The sequence below is a fragment of the Eumetopias jubatus genome, unplaced genomic scaffold (genome assembly GCF_037043125.1).
Source record: "Eumetopias jubatus isolate StellerSeaLion01/CBP00866 unplaced genomic scaffold, mEumJub1_p1.0 scaffold_11, whole genome shotgun sequence".
In the NCBI taxonomy this organism is placed as follows: Eukaryota; Metazoa; Chordata; class Mammalia; order Carnivora; family Otariidae; genus Eumetopias; species Eumetopias jubatus.
This window is the reverse complement of record NW_028274817.1, coordinates 112,181,547-112,205,064: the sequence shown is the minus strand read 5'-3', so window position 1 is coordinate 112,205,064 and position 23,518 is coordinate 112,181,547. Positions and strand designations below refer to the sequence as shown.

General features: G+C 42.0%; 1 protein-coding gene across 5 annotated transcripts in view; it reads right to left on the bottom strand.

Moving 5' to 3' along the window:
* Nucleotides 1-23,518, bottom strand: part of PHKA2 (phosphorylase kinase regulatory subunit alpha 2) — a 73,545-nt gene that overhangs the window by 37,495 nt on the left and 12,532 nt on the right. For 3 of the 5 annotated variants that reach the window (XM_088028855.1, XM_028122595.1, XM_088028853.1), the window contains exons 2-7: nucleotides 11,227-11,385; nucleotides 8,368-8,415; nucleotides 7,284-7,452; nucleotides 5,240-5,322; nucleotides 2,651-2,731; nucleotides 1,438-1,536 (exon numbers count right to left, since the gene is read on the bottom strand). In XM_088028855.1, coding sequence (XP_087884981.1) covers nucleotides 1,438-1,536; nucleotides 2,651-2,731; nucleotides 5,240-5,322; nucleotides 7,284-7,452; nucleotides 8,368-8,415; nucleotides 11,227-11,385 — 639 coding nt within the window. The remainder of the gene's footprint in view (nucleotides 1-1,437; nucleotides 1,537-2,650; nucleotides 2,732-5,239; nucleotides 5,323-7,283; nucleotides 7,453-8,367; nucleotides 8,416-11,226; nucleotides 11,386-23,518) is intronic. The other 2 variants (XM_088028854.1, XM_088028857.1) reach the window with 1 other exon arrangement.

Here is a 23,518-nt window from a genome sequence, read left to right as displayed (position 1 = left end):
TAGGCACTATAAACTAAAGGAAGGTGAAAGTGATAAGTTTGGGAAGGGAAGGGAGCTGACTTTGGGATCTAATGTGTATAGACACGGGGCTAGAGCCCTGCAAACATAAGCATATTAAATCTCATATGAACATGGTGTACTACATTAATTGATTTTCAGATGTTAAACCAATTTTGCATTCCTAGAATAAATCCCATTTGGTCATGTTAACAAATTTTTTTTCCATTTTATAAAGAAGGAATTTGGATACTCTGTCCAGTTCACGCATGAGGGCTGACTGAGATGCAGACACAGAGCCTCATGTGACAGAACAAGAATTCTAAGCCAGGCCCAGCTGGCCACAGAGCTCACACAGTTTCCACTAGGGACTAGGCATTATTAAGATGCACAACAGCTCGCCTCTATTAAACTGTAGCCCAAGAAACAGCAGAGTCCCCATTATGGACTATTTATTGTGGGAAAATGGATGAGCTGCAAAGGGGATAAAGATGGGGAACCCTTCAGCTGCAGAATAAAGCTTCATTTTCTCAAGTGAACTGACCCCCAAGCCCAGTTCTTTAACTAGCTGCTCTCCCTTAAGCTCTCTGCCTGGAAACACACACTCCCTCCAGAAGCTCTCTGCTAACAAGTTTACAAGGCTCTCACTCCCATAACCCCGGCACGGGATGTGGCACACAGTGGGCCCTCACTAAGAGTTTGCTGACTGACCAGCAACGGGTGACCTACTGTCTGTTCAACGGACTCCCCTAATCTGCAACAAATCTCTCCTTTCTCTGACTTGTATTTCATGCAGGTTCTACTAATTTGTCATTTCTCCCATCTCATCTCTCCTCCACTCTCCTTTCCACCCATCTCCACCCCTCCCCAAGTGAACTACTGCTTGCTGGTCATTCAATTTGGTGGCATCATGAGAGAAACTTGAGAGAAAACCACCTATATGCTCAACAATCAGATCAGATTTTGCCTCCAGCCAAACAAGGTTGCTCTGATTGTTGACTCCATACACACACACACACACACACACACATATATACCTCGCCACTGTTGTGTCTTAGGTTTACCCAGCATTTCTCAGCTTGCAGGGTGCTCTGACGAACTAAGTTGATTTACTCTGATCCTTACCACCACCCTGTGCAATAGGAGGGGAAGGTGCCAGTATGCCCATTTTATGGATAGGGTGAAGCTCAAAGAAGCCAAGTACTACCGAGCTAGAAAGGTGAGGAGTGTGGGGTGCCTGGCTGGCTCAGTCGGTGGAGCACACGACTCTTGATCTCAGGGTCGTGAGTTCGAGCCCCATGTGGGGTGTAGAGATTACTTAAAAGTAAATCTTAAAAAAAAAAAAAGAAAGAAAGGTGAGGAATGTGACCGGAACCCAGGTCTTCTACTCCATCAGTCTCCTTCCCTCCTGTCCAGACCATGAGAGGCTGGAGCTGCTACCTGGCAGTGTTCGACATCATCAGGCAGGACGTGGATCACGGACTTGCGTCCTCCGTGGGCTCCAAAAAGGTCCAGTTCATCAATTGCCTCAAGAGCTGCCTACAAGCACAGGTATGAACCACTTTTTCTTTCTAGTAAACATACATGCCCATATCCAGTACTCCTCCTTTCCCATTAAGCGATCTAGCATACATGTGTTGCCAAAGGTGACGAAACACACATCTTTAAAATTCAGCTAAAGTGTCCTATAGACATGTTCTATCCTTATTTTCAGTGGAATCAGGCCTTCCCTGTACATTGCTGCTCTTTGCAGAAACAAGAAAGAGAAAATAGACAAACATTTCCCCAAATGAAGTCAGTATTTGACCGAAAAATAAAATATTAACAAGTTCATAACATTGGTGGGGGGGGGGGGGCGCACTAAATTCACGGACAGCTTTTCTTTCATCTTTATGTGTTAATTCTAACATTAGCATGTCTGCCACTTAAAGTTAATTCTTTTAGTATTAAGTATGTTTTCTGTCACTTGACCTTCACCGAACATATTTCTTGTTGCTTTGAAAATTCTAGCTCTAGAGTCTTTATTCTATCCAAGCATGTACTTCAGTCTTGAGCGGGAGGGAGGGAGTGAAAGGTGGAGGACAAGAGATGTAAACTGGTGGCTGGCGGACTGAATCTGCCCCACAGCCATGTTCTGTTCGGCCTAAAGAAATTTTTAAAAATGATTTTGAATTGGAATACCTTTAGAGAAAGTTCCCAGTGTCCCCAGTACCCTCCAATATTTTTCTATCTGGCCTGCTTCACTTGTTTATGTTACTTGCCTGACCTGACTCCATAGACTTGAACTTGTAAGCCCTGCCCTACAAAGCGGTTATTTTCTTCAACCTTCTTTATAACCCAGAAAAGACAACTGGATATCACACATCCAGGTGCTCAGACAACAGCAAGACCTTAGACCTGTGAGTGATAATAATGGATAATGAGGAAGGAGGGCGCTTAATTTCTGGCTCACGCACATTTCAGGGTAAGGAAACCTACATCCTTTACCTATAATCTCAGTAGGTTGGGGTGTATGTGCCACTTGAATTTCATACTAGCAGCCGACTTTTGAAAAATATGCTAATCAGATTAAATCCAAACCCCTAAAGATTGAGAACCAAATCAAAGCAGTAGAACTACACAGAAGGAAGAACGAACAGGTCAAGAGTGTTACCTTGGCCATTCCTACAGAGCTTGCATTCAATTCCGGAATGCCCTGATTAGTCTTATCTCCCCGTTCCCACATTCCATAATCCTATGGAAGAAAAAGGTAGTAATCAGAGCAGGAAAAAGAGGTAGAGGAGAAGTGCTATGGAAAAATAATTCTGTTATGTTACCACAGGCACCACGAAACATGAATCTCTCTTCTCCAAGGTTTTACTGAATTCATGGCTTTATATACTCAGGCTGTGCTTGTCCTCAATTTCACTTCATTTGACCTCTGCGCAGAATTTTGCAAGTAAATACTCAAGTGGAACAAAAATGCATGCAAAGACACTCTCAGTTTTCTTATTCCCAAAAGTTATCAATTTGTAAGAAACTCCTGATTTGTAGAGAACAAAATGTTTTATTTATCTTCAAATCAAATGAAATGCTGCCCCTCTATTTAGCTGATCCCTTTGAACTTATATTAAATTGTAAGATAGAAAAAAGAAAGTTTAACAAATGTATTATAACTAATTGAAGCCAACCAAGCCATTTAATATAATTTAATACCTATTTCTAGTGTTACCTCTTGGGGGAAAATGCTAAGCAAGTAACAGAGGCCAAAATCAAAACTGAGGCACAGAATACTGAACTTTCTTGGTCTTTTAAAACCAGTTATTGTGAATTGGCTCACAACACTCCATCCATACAGAGGATGTGATACATGCATACCTAACTTTTATAATTCTTATTTTCACTGAAGAAAGGCAAGCACTGGATACTGTTTTGAAATAATGCTACATGCACTACTGAAAAATTACAAGCCAACAAGAACAGGACCAGTGCCAAAATTTCAGTATTTATGATTTGATCTGCAAAGAGGAACATTTCCAAAATGTGCACATTTAGACATAGGCACGCCAGAGCGGCGTTAGACTCTTTCCTGTTGGCATGCCTTCTAGCTGAGGCCCAGGACTCCGGCCTTCGGTGCTCCTCACATTCGGGCCTTTCCACATGCCAACCCATTCTCACTCCAACCCTGGATCCAAGTGACTCATCCTCAAAAACTGCCCGATCAGCTAACTCCCCTGTGCAAGAATCTCAAATGACAAACTGCCTATTCAGCACTGGCTCCGTCAAATCCCTGCGGCTGGCCACACCTCCGTCATGTGGCCTCCATCCCCGGCATGCCCACAAGCAGACTTGGGTTTGTGCTAAGTCTCCAAAACTCTGCCTGCAGGAGAAGTCTGCTCCTTCCCTCCACAGCCCCTCTCCCCAAGGACCCCTCCCACACTCAGAGCCCATTCCTACCCAGTACGGCTCCCGCTATTCCCACACCCGTCTGCTCTTCTAAACCCTGCTCACCCTCCAAGGTCCAACTAAAGTCCCACCCTTTCCACTCCCCTCTGGTTTCTTTAGACCTCGGTGCTACTGACATTTTGCGCTGGACCATTCTTTGTTGTGGGGCAGTCCTGTGCACCGCGGGCCGTTCAGCAGCATCCCCCACCATTGCCAGCTAGATGCCAGTAGCAATAACGTCTCCAGATGTTGCCAAACGTCCCCTGGGAGGGGCAGACTGCCCCTCATTGAGAATCGCCTCTTTAGACCTAGGTAGCCCTCAGACCCAACCTAGTTTGCCACCTACTTCTGTAAAGAAGGTCTATCTGGGACACAGCCATGCTCACGTGTTCACGTGCTATCTATGGCTGCCTTTCTTCAACAAGGGCAGACGTGAGAAGCAACAGGGGCCGTAGAGGCGAAAACAGCTATTTACTGTCGGGCCCTTTACAGAAAATGTTTGCTGACCCTTGCTTTCAACCACAGTGGCTTTTTAAACAAACAAACAAACAAACAAACAAACAAACCAAACCCTACCCTTTCTTTACTGCCCTTGCAGTCAGCTTTGCCCAGGTCAGTTGTTCTAGAACAACTAGAAGTGCATGAGGCTCCACCTGCCGTATCAGCAGAAGCTTGGAGGCACTGGGCTTTATACACATTTACAGCCACCCATACCTGGCCTGGGGCACACATCCGGCTCTGGCCCCTCTGCCTGTGGGCTGCCTGGGGTGATCCGCACGCACGGCTCTGCAGCTCCTACTGACAAGCTGATGCTGCTGCCCTTCACCCGGATTCCAGCCGGCCTATGTGCCGGCTACAGGACATGTTAGGGTCTTATTTCAAATAAGCATAGGGGTGCCTGGGTGGCTCCATCGGTTAAGCGGCTGCCTTCGGCTCAGGTCATAATCCCAGGGTCCTGGGATCGAGCCCCGCATCGGGCTCCCTGTTCAGTAGGGAGGCTGCTTCTCCCTCTGCCTGCCACTCCCCCTGCTTGTGCGCGCTCTCTCTCTCTCTCGCAAATAAATAAAAATCTTTAAAAAAAAATTTAAAAAATAAGTACAAAGGATTCAAACAGAGCATGTGGTGCATTCCAAAAACATCAACTCCTCAACTGGGTCCCAGGACAAAAATGTGTACTTTGTGTGCAGAGGTGACAATCTTAGAGCTCGAATCTTGCCAACTTTCTGATCAGCCCCAAACAGCCTGGCCCTCCAAGACCTGTATGATTTTTATTCTTTTGAACTGGGACACCTGAAAAACTACCAGGGTTGATACTTACAGCAACTTTATACGCGGCTTCTATGTAAAAAACAAGATTCTGGATGAAGGCCACCTCATCAAGGGTAAAAATAATACGTAAACCTAGTAAAGAGAAACAAACAGTAAAGTTACAGAGTTATGTTGTAAGGAGAGATGTGTGTGCTGCCACTCCCAAATTACAAATATCATACTAGGAAAGAAATTCCTGTACTCTCATTTTTTGTTTTCCCCCATTTTCATTTTTCTTACTAGGCATCAAAAATTAAATCTGAAGTAAACTGAAACAGCCAATGTCTAATCTCAGAAAGAGAAAGGAAGGAAGGAATGCGGGTGTGCCTACGGATAGAAAAGGCTGAAAGAGGTGTGGGGCCTTCTGCTAGTGTTGGATTTGCGCAAAGAAGTTTCCAACAAAGCACAAATTTTAGCCCAGAGCAACCAGACACTGTTCTTATCCTTGAATGAGTCGAAGGGTGGGTACCTTTCCCCTATGGCAGATAGGTAAAATAGAGCCCCCACCTTCAAGAGACAGCCCTTGACCTTGTGGGATGGCGAGCTCCCCAGACCTCCCCAGGGAGCTGCATTGACTCGTTGAAGTAGGTGGTGATCCAGAGAGCTGGACTTTTGCTTGGGCCCTCAAATGTTTAGGTGATTATGGCAAATACACATATTTTGAAAAGTATGGATTTTTGAAGCTGATAGGGGTATGGTAGATATGAACTCTTACATCAGTAGGGGGAGTTTAACTAGTAAACTGTTCTGAAAACAATTTGGTAATATATGTAAATAGCCTCTGAAGTCTATCCAACAGAAGGAAGCAAGTAGAGATGGGGGTCAAAGTTGGTATTGTGGGGCACCTAGGTGGCTCAGTCAGTTAAGCAGCCGACTCTTGATCTTAGCTTGGGACATGACCTCAGGGTCTCGGGATGGAGCCCTGCATCGGGCTCCATGCTCAGCAGGGAGTCTGCTTGAGGATTCTCTCTCCCTCTCCCTCTGCCCCTCTCCCCCCACCTCTCTCTCTCAAATAAATAAATCTTTAAAAAAAAAAAAAAAGTTGGATTGCAACATCAGTTACACTAGGAGAAAAAAGGAATAAAGGAATCATTTGATTATGGCATATCCATTGATAAAGTTGCTAAAATTATATTTATGAAGAGCTTGTAAGATCATGGGGAAAATGCTTAAGTTATAATTCTATATAATAACGACTACTATTTATGTAAACAATATGACCCTAAATTGGAAAAAAAAAGAAAAAGAAAAAGACTTAGAAGAGACACATCCAAATGAAAGTTGGCAGTAGAACTTTTTTCTTTGTATTTTGTTCTATTTTCCAAACTATTTACAGTGAGCCATCTTAATTTTCATAACCAAAAAGTATTTTTTATAAATGCCTGGCTTATTCACAAAGCTATAACAATATTATTTACTGATTTCTGCTACCTTTAGAGTTTCATATTTGCAGACTGAAATTCACGGGAAGCCTCTAACTCAGAAGGTCAGTTTACTGGACTGGGGCTAAGAACACTGAGGCGCAGCAGCTAAATGACCTAACCCCTGGGGGCCGTTGCAGCAGACTCTGTCATGCAAGAGACCATTTGGTTAGCAGAAACACACTACAGTCTGGAGCTCAGGAGACCTGGTGTCCAAGCTGCCATGGAAGCCAACAGCTTGGGCTGAGGAACAATGCTCACAGTCAGGGAGTTTTTGGCCCACTCCCAGCATGGAGGCTATGGAGTTCTAGAAATTATGCTGTTTGAATATAATTCAGGTGAATGAGTGTGTGTCTAGAAGAGGGAAGTGAGAGGAAAAGGTGAAGGGGCCAGGCCAGCTTTGGGATCAGCCAGAGAGATGCTACCAGAGCTGGCTCGACAGCCCTTTGTCCTATAGGTCCTCAGAAGGCTGGCCGTTGGCAGGTCACTGAGTCAATGTACGTGGTATTATAAACATGCATGCTTTTTCTTTACAGAAATAACTTACTTTGAATTTGGATCAATGCCTGCCCCTCCCTGCTCCCTTCTGGATTGCCACTCCCTGTACAATGGGCTCCAAGGGCCCTGGCTCACCAGAGGCAGTCATCTGGGCCAGGAACAGGAGGAAGAGGGAGGTGGCATCCACCTGGAGGTGGCCCCACTGGTCGTCGCCCACCACGGTGCTGCAGGTGGCGGTGTTGTACTTGGCGTGCAAGCTGTCTTTGGTACTCTGAGTGTGCTTGAACTTCTCCACTTTAGCCACCTGAGGGAGAGAGCAAGCCGGCTCCACATGGTTAAGGGCTTCACGGCTGGCAGAGGCCACACCCAGTCTCTTGCTCTTAGACCTCTTAGCTGCTACCTCTGAGAGCCAGAGAGATGGAAGGCAGCACCACACGGAGGAGCTGTGTGGGGGATTCTCCCTGTCCACACCAGATATGGCCCAGCCCAGGGGGATTTTAACAAGCTCTACAGGGCGATGGGCCAAGCCAAAGGGTTTTCCTTGTGTGCATATGCCCAGCCGGAGCTGTGACACATGGTAGGCGCTCTGCGAGAGAGAGAGGGAAGAGGACCCGTTTAAACTTCAGCTTCCTGTTTCCTTATGTCAAAAGGAAAAGAGGAACTAGGGCTTTGAAGAGTAACCAGGCACATGCTGCTGAAGGGTGGGGACAGTATCATTCATTTTGGAATCTGGGCAAATCCCATAATGAGGTTCTGTGCATAGTACGAGCTCAATGAATTATTTTATTTACCACCCCCCCCCCACACTGAAATGCCAGTAGACAGTAATGTCAAGCCTTAAACTTTACTCAAGCATTTCAACTCAAATGAGAAGAAACCCCTCTATATATAAGCTCAACAGAATAAACAATACTACATGGCTGTCCGAGAGTGGCTTTTAAAAACAATGATTTCATCCCCGTTTAAAAAAAGGGCATGCTCTCCTTCTACACAAATAACTCTTCAAAAGGATTGTTAGAAACAGGGTCCTTTGAGTCTGTGGTTCTATAGTATGATTATTGAAGATAATTTTAAAGGACAAAGTAAGCCAAGTATTTTTAATTTCTCTTCCACTTGAGAAGAAAAGCTCAAAACGCTTTAGGAATGTTAGTTGTCACCATGAAAGTGACAAAATGCCCACTCAGATGACCTGAAAACACTTTTGTCATTTTCTGCCTACCTGTCTCATCATGCACTGGAGAAGACCCCGCATCAGTTTCACCACGTTCTGTGGAAAGAAAGTGGGATCGGTGACAAGGCCAGCTTCCCTGCTCCTTGAAAACCACCTCCTTACCACAATGGCCCGTAAGCCAGGGCTGCCCACAGACCTCCCTGAGAAGGCATATCCTGAGCATATACAAGCATTCTGACTGTTGAGATTATCTCCACGCCATCACAAAGAAAGAAAATCTTGATACCGTAATTCATCTCAAATAAAGGGGTTGGACCAGATGGCACCTTCAGTTCTAAAATCCAGTGACTCCTCACTGGTATTTTAGCAAGACAATTTTTACAAGCCTAGTACCCTGAGGATTAATTCTGATGTCACAATTCTTTTTTATTTTTTGTTATGCCAGAGATGAATTAAGTCCACCATGCTTGCCCCAAAGTAATGCTACTTTGCCAAAAGAGCCATCTGTGATACCATCACAGGACTATTGAGTAAAGTTCTTACAAAATGCAAGTAGCTGCCAAGGTTTCTTAATAGTATGTATTGCAACCAACTATTATCATTATCATTATGAATAATAACAGTAGTACTATGATAATCAGACATTCTGTCCAGGCACTGTACAAAACCCTTGACCTGGACTGGATTCTGTCTAATTCTGGCAACAACCCTATGAGGCGCGTGTTATTACCCCACTTTATAGATAAGAAACCCGAGGCTGAGAGAGATGAGGCAACATTGCTAAAGTCTCCCAGCAGGCAAGGGGTGGAGCAAGGACAGAGCCCACACCCAGGGATCTGACTCCAGAGTTTGAGCTCTTAGTCAATATTGCTTCCCACTTCCTCTGAAATTCAGACCCATCAAAAGCTGGTCTTAATCCATCCTATTAAAAACAATATAAAGCTAATTCACAAGTGGCAACAGAATGGGATATTCTGTAGGTCGAAGTAGCCCGGCTGAAAGAAGGTCCCCCCCCACCCAGGACCATTCTCTTGTAGAATGTACATGGTCTGCAGGGCAAGAATATAGTGAAAGGCCATGAAAGTTAATTACCAGAGAAAAATCTGGAATGAATCATCCTTCAGATCCTTCTGTCTCTAAAATCCTAGGATTCTAGAAATCAATCTCACTTTAGGACATAAACTCTTTTGAGGCAGAAAATGTTACCTCATAAGGTATAACTAACATTTCCTACAGGGTAAAGCACAAATATTTGTCAACTGACTTCCCCTCAAACAAAGCTATTTTCCATTATGAAGAAGCATGGTGGTTCCCAACTGGGGGTGACATTCCCATCCCCTAGGGGTGGAGGAACATCTGGAAATGTGGGGCTGGGGGCATTTTTATTGTCACCATGATGAAGGTGGGGCTTACTGGCATTTAGTGAGTAGGGCCCAGGGAGCCTAAGTGTCCTGCGATGCGCGTGACAGTCTCACACAATGAATAACTGTACACCCCAAAGGCAATAGCAGCCCTACTGAGGATCACGGGAAGATCCTGTGTTATCCTCCATAATCAAGGGAAAGGTCTCTCTTTAGTTATGAACCACACTCAACACAACAATGTGGCCTGTTCGTGCCTCACTACTGTCAGTCACAGCGCAGCAAATCTAGTCGACTCTAGCCTGCATCAGAAAACGCTTACAGAGCCGAGGTACAGGGTGTGTGCATGCACACGTGTGTGTAGCCAGGCAAGCTTTACTTCGATTTTGTCTCAAAGGGGGATGGGAAGTTTGATGAACATCCACATTAAATTATTATGCTGCTAAAGAATGATTCACTTACATAATAACCATCCAACTTCTTGGAGGAGCATGCAGTGCTTGCTGTAGGCATATTTTAAAATGACCTCTTCCCTTACCTCTAAGACTTGGTGATTTTATCACCTTACACTCAGCATGTCTCGTCAAATCCAAACTGTCCTTCCCTTGCTCCCACAGACCGGCTTCCTCTGCTAGTTTTGCTATGGCCATCAAGGCTGCCTGTCACTCCTGCCCACTTTGGTTGCTGTAACACACTGATTGGGCTGTAAGAACTCTCCCTGAACCTGATAATCCACTGGCTGGGAGGGCCAGTAAGGAACATATGAATCAAACATAAATCCCAAAGGCTCTCATGCTAAGAGAACTACACTGTTCTATGTCAATGCTCCCTACTTCAACGCTATCACTCAAAATACTCTGAAAATACCTCCTGTGCTCAAGGGCAGATTATTCTCTTACACACTCAATGATGGCCAATCTTTGCTTCGGTGACTATGTTGGTTTCTGATTTTGGAAATCAATAAAAGTACTTCATTGTGCCATACAGTAACATAGGCATGAATACTGGACAACACCAATGTGATTCAAAATGAAAGGGTGACTGACTATAAATTCATAAGACTGCTTTGGAATGGTTCAGACTAGAGAGGAATTTCTAAGGGAAATACCAAAAATGTTTTAAGAAATAGCAATACTGTTTGGATAAATACCCTCTCAACATGACTGACTACTTCAGACTACTACACTTCGGAATGTATATTTCTGGTGTGCTGACTCTTTAAAAACAACCGATTAGTTTATAATGACATTTTGTATATAAGTATATATAAAATTGACAGAGCATGTGTGAGAGAAATACAGCTAGTTAGAAATTTGGATGCTTTCTTTTCCTTTTCAGAACAGTGTGATTTGGGTGGTTTTTTTAAGGAGGGAAAAACATCTCAAAGAGAACTATCAAGGAGACCACCTAAGCGCCTCCCTAAAATACTCTACAGCAGAAATGGAGGCAATGCTGACACCAAACTGTTCTGCACAGCTACTTCCAGGCTTCTCAGTTTAAGGAAAAGGCGCTGAGCAGCCAAGACATGGCTGCCCGTCAACAGTACCTGCTCCAACTCGTAGGCTTTGGCCTTGTCCTCATCACGGTCAGCATTCTTGCGGTAGGCCATGCCCAGGCCCCACACGGCCAGAATGCTGTAGATGTTATCCCGCACCCAGGCATCCTTCTGCTCGTGACTGGCCGACAGCAGCCCTGTGACGGGATTCTATTAGAGAAGAGACACAAAATGACTCAGCACAACCCTCACCCAGCTCTTGACAAACGAATGCTCACCCTTACAGGGCACAGTGAGGGCTGCGGTGAAGAGTACAAATCGGAGTTCTAGTCCCTGCTCTGCCCCCCAACAGCATTTCTGGGCTTTGGTTTCCTCATCTATATTACGGAAATATTAGACTAGAAAGTCTCTAAGGAACCTTCTAACTCTGATGTTCTTGTTCTTTTGCTTTCAAACCAGATCGTACTGTTGTGACAAACAGAAGAAACAGCAAACAGAAAAAGCCTACAAGACTTTTACAAATCTGCGCACTGAAGGCTTTAGGTCGTCTTCTGCCTTCATGTTTCCACACCAGTTGGTGAAGAGCTGAACCTGGGAGCGAGAGACCCGGATCCAGGATCCCACTCCACCAGTCTAGCTCTATGCGCCCAGGGAAGCCGCCTACCCCAACTGGCCTCCACTGCCTTGTCTGTGATCCAGACACTTCATGTGCCTAAAAAGGAGGCACTAAGCAAGAGCACATCGGGGGTCCTATTTAGCTGTGATATTTAAAAGGGCAGCTGAATCACTAAAAAGCCAGATCTTCACACCAAAAAAGTATACACAATATTCGGAACAGCATTATTCATAATAACCCAAAAGTGGAAACAACCCAAATGCCCATCAATCGATGAATGAATAAAATGTGGTCTATACAAACAACGAAATATTATTCGGCAATAAAAAGGAAAGAAGTACTAATATATGCTACAGCACGCGTGAGCCTTGCAAACACTATGCTAAGTAAAAAAAAGCTGGTCACAGAGGACCGCATATTGCATGATTCCATTTATAAGAAATGTCCAGAATAGGCAAATCTGTAGAGACAGAAAGTAGATTAGTGGTTGTCTAGGGCTGGGGTTGGGGGGAGGATGGGAGGAAGTGGGGAGTGAGTGACTGTTAACAGGTTTCTTCCTTTCTGGGGGTGATCTAATTGTTCCAAAATTGATTGTGTTGATGATGCACAATTCTGTGAATATATTAACAATCGTTACATTGTTTACTTTAAATAGATGAATTATATAAGTAAATTATATCCCAGTAAAGTTTTTCTTAAAAGCCAGTGCTAATAAAATCTGTGCCTAGACATAAAATGGGTAAGGTAGAAAAAGAGTCACATAAAGATAAAGCCTTGTTGACTTTTCCTGAAAATACGCAAAGAAATATGTACCTAATAAAATACATCTAATAAAATACAGAGCCTTGCCAGCTTAAACAAAATTAATCAAAAGCGTTCTTAATTATTCACAAGAAGGCTCATGAAAAAAGTTGGGTCCTTTCAAAGTGATACTGCCATGGATATTCGGTAAAAAAAAATTGGCATAGTTTCAAATGGTCCCACATAAGGCATTAAATATTTGACTTTCTCCTTTAACTAACCTATGCCCTCTTCAAAAACATCTAAAACTCAACTGATACTGCCCTCAGGGGCAACAGCATTCTGTATTTTGACACCGTTCCATAGCCAACAATTACAAATCAATCATTTTAAAGCCTAGAACCGAAGTCTAGAAATGACTGAGTGAAGGTGCAAGTCTTATTCCAACAGTGGACGACTGGTGTTTTTAAGAAAATCACTATGCACCAACAACTGGAACTGTTCTGAGGCCAGTTGACTAATCCCAGGACAGCAACTCATCAGGAGATCCAGGGAAAGAAATCAGCCCCTTCCTGGCATACCCATCAACCGTGAGTCCATTGAGACAAACAGCCTTCCAATGACACAGCAGTGACCGCTTACACATAGTGCCAAGTGTGGTTTGGATTATGAAGTGTCACTGTCCTGTTAACTGAAAGTTACTTCTTTGATTCTTCAGTTTGGGCTTAACTGTTTAATTGGATTAGTTTATCCCCACCCAGAGCTAGAAGGCCTGAACCCCTCGTTCCACTATAGAGACATAGTCTAGGTATTTTGGAGATCCCCACATTCATAACTCCATACCCAAACCATGTTAACTTGGGGTGCTACTGCACTCAGTGAAAGGAATACTTACTGTTATGGACTGAATGTGTGTCCCCATATTCATTTTATTTTATTTTTTTTAAGTAGGCTCCACGCGTGGAGCCCAATGTGGGGCGTGAAGTCACAACCCTGAGATCCAGATCTGAGCTGAGATCAAGTGTCGGACACTTAACCAATTGAGCCACTGGGCCACCCCTGTCTCCTCCATATTCATACGCTGAAATCTAATTCCCATTGTGATGCTATTTGAAAGTGGGGCCTTTGGGAGGCGATTAGGTCATGGGGGTAGAGCCCTCAGAAAGGGGACCTAGCGTCCTTAAACGAAGAGGTCAGAATGCTAGCTTGCTCCCTCCTGCCCTGTGAGGTTGCAACAAAAAGCCGCCTGCCTACAACCCGGAAGAGGGCCCTCACCAGAACCTGGCCACACTGGCCCCCCGAGCTCGGACTTCCCAACCTCCAGAACTGTGAGAAATAAATCTCTGCTGTTTAAGCCCCTGGTCTATGGTATTTGTTATGGCAGCCCTGGCTAAGACTTGCTTCTCTCTTAAAGTCTATAAAAAAGAATGTATTGTGCTGGAAGATGTGGGAGTTTCCATTTTGATGCAATTCAGAACAACTGAAAAGAGCACAGACCGGGAGACAGTCTGTCGCCATGGCCGGTCCGCTGTCCTTTCCTCTAAGGCCAAGCCAGTGGTTTTGCCTTTGCGTGCTCCTCCCCCCCCCCCCCCCCCCCCCCGCAGAGGGCTTATGCTGCACCACCTGCACTCCCACCCACTGGCTTCTGTGACCCAGCCAACAGGTACATCTCCTTAGAGCTCTGCGGTCTTTTACTTGCATTAGCTATCTAAATGGAGGGGGAGCAAAAGGCCTTCGCAGCAGATGCAAATTTTACAAGCTAAACAGAAACAAGCAAACTGCAGACAGCAGGAGGCAAGTGGGTAGATCCGTTCAGGCTAAGCCTGTGGCCTCAGATACGATCATTTTAACCATATGCTGCTTTCCAGTCTTTTAAAAATATAATTTAATTCTATGGATACCCACACATAAACTTCAGTGTATTGTATTTAAGAGCACAGGTTCTGGAAACAGACTGCCTGTGTAAAAAGCTCTACCACCGTCCAGCTGACCTGGAGCAAATTACTTCCGTGTCTCCGTCTACCTAATGGGGATTAGAACAGTACCTAGACCTCATAGGGTTGTTTGTGAGGATTACACGAGTAAATTCAAATCAAGCATTTTGGACTATGTCTAGCACAAATTAGTGCTAGACATATTTAGTTCACTGCTAACTAAATATTATCAACCTATTTGAACAGATTTCATTCACATTACTTTTTCATATAATTATTTTAGGAAATCAGATGGAGACAGTGGTTGGGGAAAAAATCTACAAGTTAGCTTAATGTAACCATCATTAATTTTGTTAGGAAAAAAAAAAGCCTGGGGTCTTCTTTTATTTTTACAGTAAATATTGTTAGTTAATATATTTATCCCATTGTTACGCTTGAGACAAAAACCCTGGCAACTCTATACCCTCTCCACCCCCAGGTCTGGGAAAGGCAAAGGCCTGAAGTTTGCTCATTCAAATAAGTCTTCCCTTTCTGTTTATTCTACTAAACTCTCTATGTACTTCACTTGAAAAAAATAAATCTTAGTGACAAATCTCTGTAATAAGCACCCACTACCACTCTCCTGTGGTGACAGGTGTGGGGCCATGACGGAAGAGGATGGGGCCAATTTCAGACAATGGAGCTACCGGGAGAGCCATGAGGAGCCAATGGTAGTGGCCCAGTGCAGTCTTAGAGGAGATGGCACAGGCCTGAGCTAAAGGACTCGGCACCCCTGCTGCAAGGGAACTGGCAATGACATCCTTAAACTCTAGAAGAGGCCTGAGACAGAGGAGCCCAACATAAATTGTGTCTCACTGAGGGCAAGGGGCCAAGAGCTGGGCATTTTGTCATTCAGGTTCAGTCATTTGTCAGCTGCGCTTGCCTTCTCCACCACTTCACTTCTAATTTAGAGAAAGTGCCCTTTTCGGCTCCTGTTTATGAGAGAAAGGCCTAGAATAAATTGGGCCCAGGGCTTGGTTTCTGTGCTGTGGTAACAAACACCACTAAAATCTTGGTGGCTTATAACAAGGAACATTCATTTCTCCTCCATGCCTCATGACCATCCCTGGTCGGCTGTGCTTCTGCTCTGGGTTGTCCTTCCTCTAGGTACCAGGCTACTGGATCAGCCTATACCCACAACACTGCCCAGCTCGTGGCAAAGAAGAAGAAACACACAGTAAGCCATGAGCTGCATCTTCAGGCTGCCAGCCAGAGCTGACATGTTAATTCTTCTCCTATCTCATCCGTGAAAGCAAGTCTCATTGCCATTTCTGAGTTCCACGACGTAGAGATGTGAAATCCTCCCCTAAGGATGAGAAGCGAATAACTGTGAAAAACTATTATGTGAACAATTATGCTGCTATGATGACCTCACCTGCTAGCCATGGTAGGCTGGGATCCCCACCCTCACAGCCCACGCATAAGTGAATCTGAGAATATCAGAGATTAATATGGTAATGAACCACTTGCATTCTGCTTTTTGGCTTATAAAAAGGTATTATATAAAATGAAATTCTTACTCTTTAGGGTGGGGAAAAGGAAAAAGGAATTGAGATATTAATCAGACAAAATAGACTTCACAGCAAAGAATATTATCAGGGATACAGAGAAATGTTATAAAAATGATAGGGTCAGCTCACCATCAAGACATAACAATCCTAAATCTGTCTGTACCTAATAAGAAGCTAAGGGATACATACATAGTGGCTAGAATAGAGAGTATAAAAATAGATCCATACAGATATGACAAATTGATTTTTGATAAAAGTCTAAAGACAAACAGGGAAAGGACAGCCTTTAAAAAAAAAAAAAAGATTTTATTTTTACATAATCTCTACTCCCAACATGGGGCTCGAACTTACAACCCTGAGTTCAAGAGTCACATGTTCTACTGAGAGAGCCAGGTGCCCTGAAGGACAGCCTTTTTATAAATGGTGTTGGAACACAGAAGTACAAAAGGTAATAAGAGAATATTGTGAAAAATTATATGCCAATAAATTGGGTAACCAGGAAGAAATGAATAAATTCCTAGAAACACAACTTTCCAAAACTGAATCACACAAATGGAAAGATACACCATACTCATGGATTGGAAGAATTATTAATTAAATTAAATAAATTGTTAAAATGCCCATACTACCAAAGCAATCTACAGATTCAATGCAATCCCTATCAAAATACCAATAGCATTTGGGGCACCTGGGTGGCTCAGTCGATTAAGCATCTGACTCTTGGTTTTGGCCCAGGTCACAATCTCATGGGTCATGAGACTGAACCTCACGTCGGGGTCCCTGGTCAGCAGGGAGTCTGCTTGAAGATTCTCTCCCTCTGCCCTTTCCCCTACTTGTGCTTGCTCTCTCTCACACTCTCTCTTGCTCCCAAATAAATCTTTTTTAAAAAAAAGCATTTTTCACAAAGCTAGAACAAAAAATTCTAAAATTTCTATAGAACCACAAGAGACCCCAAAGAGACAAAGCAATCTTGAGAAAGAAGCACAAAGCTGGAGGTATCACAACCCCAGATTTCAAGATATACTACAAAGCTACAGTAATGAAAACATTGTGGTACTGGCACAAAAATAGACACATCAATATAACAGAATAGAGAATCCAGAAATAAACCTATGATTATATAGTCAATCTACAACAAAGGAGGCAAGAATATACAATGCAGAAAAGACAATAAATGGTGTTGGGAAAATTGGACAGCTACAAAAGAATGAAAGTGGGCCACTTTTTTATACCATACACAAAAACTAGCTTGAAACAGATTAACGACTTACACACAAGACTTGAAACCATAAAACTCCTAAAATAAAATACAGGCTGTAATTACATGGACACTGACCTTAGCAACATATTTATGGATAGGTCTCCTTAGGCAAGGGAAACAAAAGCAAAAATAAACTATTGGGACTACACCAAAATAAAAAGCTTTTTTTTTTTAAGATTTTATTTATTTATTCATGAGTGAGAGAGAGAGAGAGAGAGAGAGGCAGAGGGAGAAGCAGGCTCCCAAGGAGCAGGGAGCCCAATGCGGGACTCGATCCCAGAACCCTGGGATCATGACCTGAGCCAAAGGCAGACACTTGCTTAACCATCTGAGCCACCCAGGCACCCAATAAAAAGCTTTTGAACAGTGAAGAAAATCATCAATAAAATAAAAAGGTGACCTAGTGAATGGGAGAAGATATCTGCAAATAATATATCCAATAAGGGGTTTATATCCAAAATATACAAAGAACTTATACAACTCAATAACAAAAAACAAACAATCTGATTTAAAAATGGGCAGATCTGAAGAGACATTTTTCCAAAGAAGACATACAAATGGCCAACAGACACATGAAAAGATGCTCAACACCACTAATCACCAGGGAAATGCAAATCAAAACCACAGTGAGATCACCTTACACCTGTTAGAATAGCTAGTATGAAAAAGACAAGAAATAACAAGTGTTGGGGAGGATACGGAGAAAAGGGAACACTTGTGCACTGTTGGTGGAAATGTAAATTGGTGCAGCCACTGTGGAAAACAGTATTGAGGTTCCTGAAAAAATTAAAAATAGAAATACCATATGATCCAGTAATTCCACTACTGGGTATTTACCCAAAGAAAATGAAAACACTTATTAAAAAAGATATCTGCACTCCTACGTTTACTGCAGCATTACCTACAACAGCCAAGACATGGAAGCAATCCAAGTGTTCATTGATAAGTGAATGGATAAAGAAGATGTGGTATACATATGTACAATGGAATACTACTCATAAAAAAGAATGATATTGTGCCATTTGTGACAACATGGATAGACCTAGAGGGTATTATGCTAAGTGAAGTCAGAGAGAGAAAGACTAATACCATATGATTTCACTTATATGTGGAATCTAAAAAAACACAAACAGAAATAGATTCATAAATACAGAGAACAAAATGGTGGTTGCCAGAGAGGCGGGGGGGTGGGAGGATGAGTGAAACAGGTGGCGGGGATTAAGAGGTACAAACTTCCAGTTATAAAATAAATAAGTTATAGGGATGAAAAGTACAGCATAGGAAATACAGTCAGCAATATTGTAAGAAAAAAACTTGTATGGCATCAGATGGTAACTACACTTATTGTGGTGAGCATTTCATAATGTACATAATTGTTGAATCATTATACTGTACACCTGAAACTAATATAATATTGTATGTCAATAAATACTCAAATATTACAGCCAATCAAGGAAAGAAGGAAAATAATAAGATGTATTTTTAAAAATGTTAGGTGAGTAAACAGTAAACATCAGATGTCAAAATAGTTGTTAACATGGTTAACATGGTTATAAAACAAGGCAAATACCCAAAGTAATGAGTAAAATGAAAAATACATAATGGAAAAAATTTAAGAAATAGTGTTGGAACAACTGGACATCCATATGCAAGAATATGAATCTCAACCTCACACCTCATACAAAAGTTAACTTAAGAGGAATCACAGATCTAAATGTTAAATGGAAACTTATAAAACTTTTATAAGTAAACATAGAAGAAAAACCTCCATGACCTAAGGTCAGGCAGAATTAGCTATGGTACTAAAAACACAATCCATAGAAGAAAAATTGATAAGTTGGACTTTAGCAAAAGTAAAAACTTTTGCTTTGTGACGGACAATGTTAAGAGATAAAAAGACAACCTACAGACTAGGAGAAACTACTTGCGAGTTGCACACTCAACAAGAGAACTGTATCCAGAATATATGGCGAACTCTCAAAACGCAACAGCAAAACAAACAACCTAATTTAAAAATTGGTAAAAACAAACAAACAAACTTTGATACTTCGCCAAAGAGGATGTGACTGACAAATAAGCACATAAAAAGCTCAACATCATTAGCTATTAAGTAAACGCAAATTAAGACAACTACGAGATACCACTACATACCTATTAAGATGGCTAAAATTAAAAATACTGCCAATACTGAGTGTTGGCAGAGATGCAGAACCACTAGAATCCCCATACATTGCTGGTGGGAATGCAAAACGGTGCTGCCGCTCTAGAAAACAGTTTGACAATTTCTAAGAAACTTGAACACTTATCCTACAACCCAGCAATCCTGCTCCTGAATATTTACCCTAGAGAAATAGAGAACTCTACATGCATGTTTAAGGCAGCTCAATTCCTAACTACCATAAAAACTGCAAACTCAAACGTCCTTTAATAGGCAAATGGATAAACACACTATGATATGTCCTTATAATGAATACTACTCAGCAATGAAAAAGAACAAACTATTGACACAGACAGCAACTTGGATGAATCTCACAGGCCTTATGCTAAGTAAAAGAAGCCACTCTCAGAGGTTACATACCACACGATTCCACTTACACGGCATTCTCCAAAAGACAAAATTACGGTGATGGAGAACTGATCAGTGGTTTCCAGGGCTTAGGGGTGAGGAGAGGGTGTGACAAAGGGGTAGCAGGAGGGAGATTTTGAGGGGTTGAAGGGACTGCTTTGTATCTTGATTATGGTTATGGTTACATGACCCTACATGTTTTTAAAATTCACAGAACTGTACACTAAATATATAAAAGGAAATGTATTGTGATTTCTAGCACATTTTTTTAAAAAAAGTTTTACTGCGATATAATTCATATAACATACACTTTACCCATTTAAAGGATACAATTCAATGGTTTTTGCTATAGTTACATGCTAACAGAAACATCAGAGTGAATTTTAGAATATTTTCATCACTCCCAAAAGAAACCCCCTACCCTACCCGTTAAAAGTCATTTCCCATCTGCCCCTAATCCTCAATCCCCCAGGCCTAGGCAACCACTAATCTACTTTCCGTCCCTATAGATATGCCTGTTCTGGACGTTTTGTATAAATGGACTCATACCATATGTGATCTTTTATATGCCAGACTTCTTTCAATTAGCATGTGTTCAAGATCTGTCAATGTTGTAGATGTATTAGTACTTCATCCCTTATTGCAAATAATATTCCATTGTATAGACATAGTACATTTTGTGTTCCCACTCATTAGCTGATGAACATTTTGGTTGTTTCCACTTTGGGGATATTATAAATAATGCTGCTATGAACATTCATTTATGAGTTTTTGCGTGGACGTGTGTTTTCCGTTCTCTTGGATATATACCTAAGAGTGGAATTTCTGGGCTGTATGGCAACTCTAAGTGTAATGTTTTGAGGAACTGCAAAACTATTTTCCAAAGAGGCTACACCACTTTAAATTTCCACTGGCAATGTACAAGGGTTCCAATATCTCCATATCCTTGTCAAAATGTGTCTGTTAAATGAAACAAGATGAAACCAGAGAGGGAGACAAACCATAAGAGAGACTCTTAATCTCAGGAAACAAACTGAGGGTTGCTGGAGGGGAGGGGGCTGGGGGGCTGGGGTGGCTGGGTGATGGACACTGGGGAGGGTATGTGTTGTGGTGAGCGCTGTGTATTGTGTAAGACTGATGAATCACAGACGTGTACCCCTGAAACAAATACATTATATGTTAATAATAAAAAATTATCTTTCTCATTGCATCTATCCTAGTAGGTGTGAAATGGTATCTCAATTGTGGTTTTGATTTGCATTTCCTTGACAGTTTGTGATATGAGCATCTTTTCATGTGCTTATTGGTCATTCGTATATCACTTTTGGAGAAATGTCTATTCAGATCCTTTGCCAATTTTTAAATTGTTATTCATCTTTTAATACTGAATTTTAAGAGTTCTTTATGTATTCTTGAATCAAGTCTCTTAACATATACATGATTTGCAATTTTCTCCTGTGGGTTGTCTTTTCACTTTAATGGTATGGTTTGCCACACAATAGCTATTTTTTAATGAAGTCTAATTTATCTATTTTTTTTCTTTTGTCACTTGTGCTCTTGTTATTGTACTAAGAAGTCTTTGCTTCCCCTAAAGTCAGGAAGATCTATTCCTGCGTTTTCTTCTAAGGGTTTTATAGTTTTAGCTCTTACATTTAGGTTTATGAACCATTGTGTTAATTTTTGTACATGGTACGAGGAAGGGGTCCCTTCATTACTTTGCATGTGGATATCTAATTGTCCCAGTACCATTTATTGAAAAGAGTATTCTTTCTCAATTTAACTGTCTTGACACCCTCGTAGAGAATCACCTGACCATAAATGTGGTGGTTTATTTCTGAACTCTCAATTCTATCCCCTTTTGTTCCATTGGTCTGTATGTCTATAACCTTAGGCCAGCACCACACTGTCTTCATTACTGTTAGCTTTCTAGTAAGTTTTGAAATCAGGAAGTGTGAGACTTTCAACTTCGTTCTTCTTTTGCAAGATTCTGGATCCCTTGCATTTCCAAATGAATTTCAGGATCAGCTTATCAATTTATGCAAAAAAGCAGCTAAGATTTTGATAGGATTGCATTGAACCTGTAGATTAGTTTGGGAGAGTATGGCCATCTCAATTATATTGTCTTCCAATCCATGAATCTCGGATATCTTCCTGGAACAATTTTAAGAATTGTTTCTATGCTTTAAGCTCCCTAAGGGCAAAGTCTATTTTGTTTACCACTCTAACTAAAGGTCCTGGTCTACTTAGATAAATAAATGAACAAATGTACAACAAAGATTATATTTTTACTGATTTATAGTCTAAAATACCTTTTTCAAAGATAGTTAAAAGTGTAGATATTATCTATTTATATACATTTGTATTATGCATAGCTAATGCAAGTAATTTTCCTATTAAGAAAGCTTGTTTTATTATTATGCACATCCTTCTGTTCAGTCTTTCTTTAGGAAACTGAAGAAGCAACTCAGGTATGCATAGCAGGAAGCTTGGTAATGATTCAAACAGGAACTAAAGCCTTTTATTTGCTTTAAAAGTAAAAAAGTAGGTAAAATAGGGAGCTCTTTCAAGCTTAAGAAATAGCTTATTGCTAGACTCAGAGAGGAAATGGGTAAAACCAAGAATAGTAACCTCACAGGATAGAGGTGAAGTTAAGGAGGCAGAAGTCAGGGCAGTAAATTTCAGTGGGGGAAGGGGTACAGTGGTAGAGGGTGACCAGAGAAAACAGTATACATGACTCCCAAGGGTGGTGTGTGTGTAGTTTAAAAAACATATTCAACATTATAATTATCTACCTGAAAAATGAAAAAAAAAATAAAAGCTAAAGCCTTCATACAAGCTCAAGAAAGAACACTTACACAATCTTCTTGGCTGGTGACAATACAAAGATGACTCTCAGAGCAAGCAGGAGATGGAGATTTTAACAACAGAAGAAAGCAGAGATACTGAAATGGTGATATTCACTGCTCCTTAGAGGGTGTGTGTGGGGAACAGCAGAGGCAGGTAAGAGCTGCAAAGGAGATGCTGAGCCAATACTGGAACAGCAGAATGCTTACAGACTTGGACAGTAGGTCGAAACAAACTAGACAGAATTAAACAAGAATTTATTTATTGGGCTCATATGTTTAATAAATGTTTGCTGAACTGATTTTATTAGCCAACACTCCCACACATTCGAGTTGACTCAGTTCCCTTCACACATACATTCCCACCCCCAGGGCCCCAACACATCTTTAAAACAGAACTTTTCTCTTTTCCAAATCACCCCCTCCTCCCCAACCCCAGCAGCTACCCCGTGGCCCTGCCATATGTGGTCCCAACACTTAGGTACAAGAAATCTCAACTGTACAACACTGATTGCACGGGTTTTTTTTAAGATTTATTTATTTGCGGGGAGAGGAGGAGGAGGGCAGAGAGCCAGCAAGCACACAAGCAAGGTGGGGAGAAGCAGAAGGAGAGGGAGAGGCAGACTCCCCGCTGAGCAGGGGGCCTGATGCAAGACTCGATCCCAGGGCCCCGGATCATGACCTGAGCCAAAGGCAGATGCTTAACCGACTGAGCCACCCAAGTGCCCAAAATATATATATTTCTTAATATAAATCACATCACAACTATATTCTTTTGTGTCTGGTTTTTGCTCAGTATTATGGTTGTGAGATTCAGGGTCCTGGGATCAAG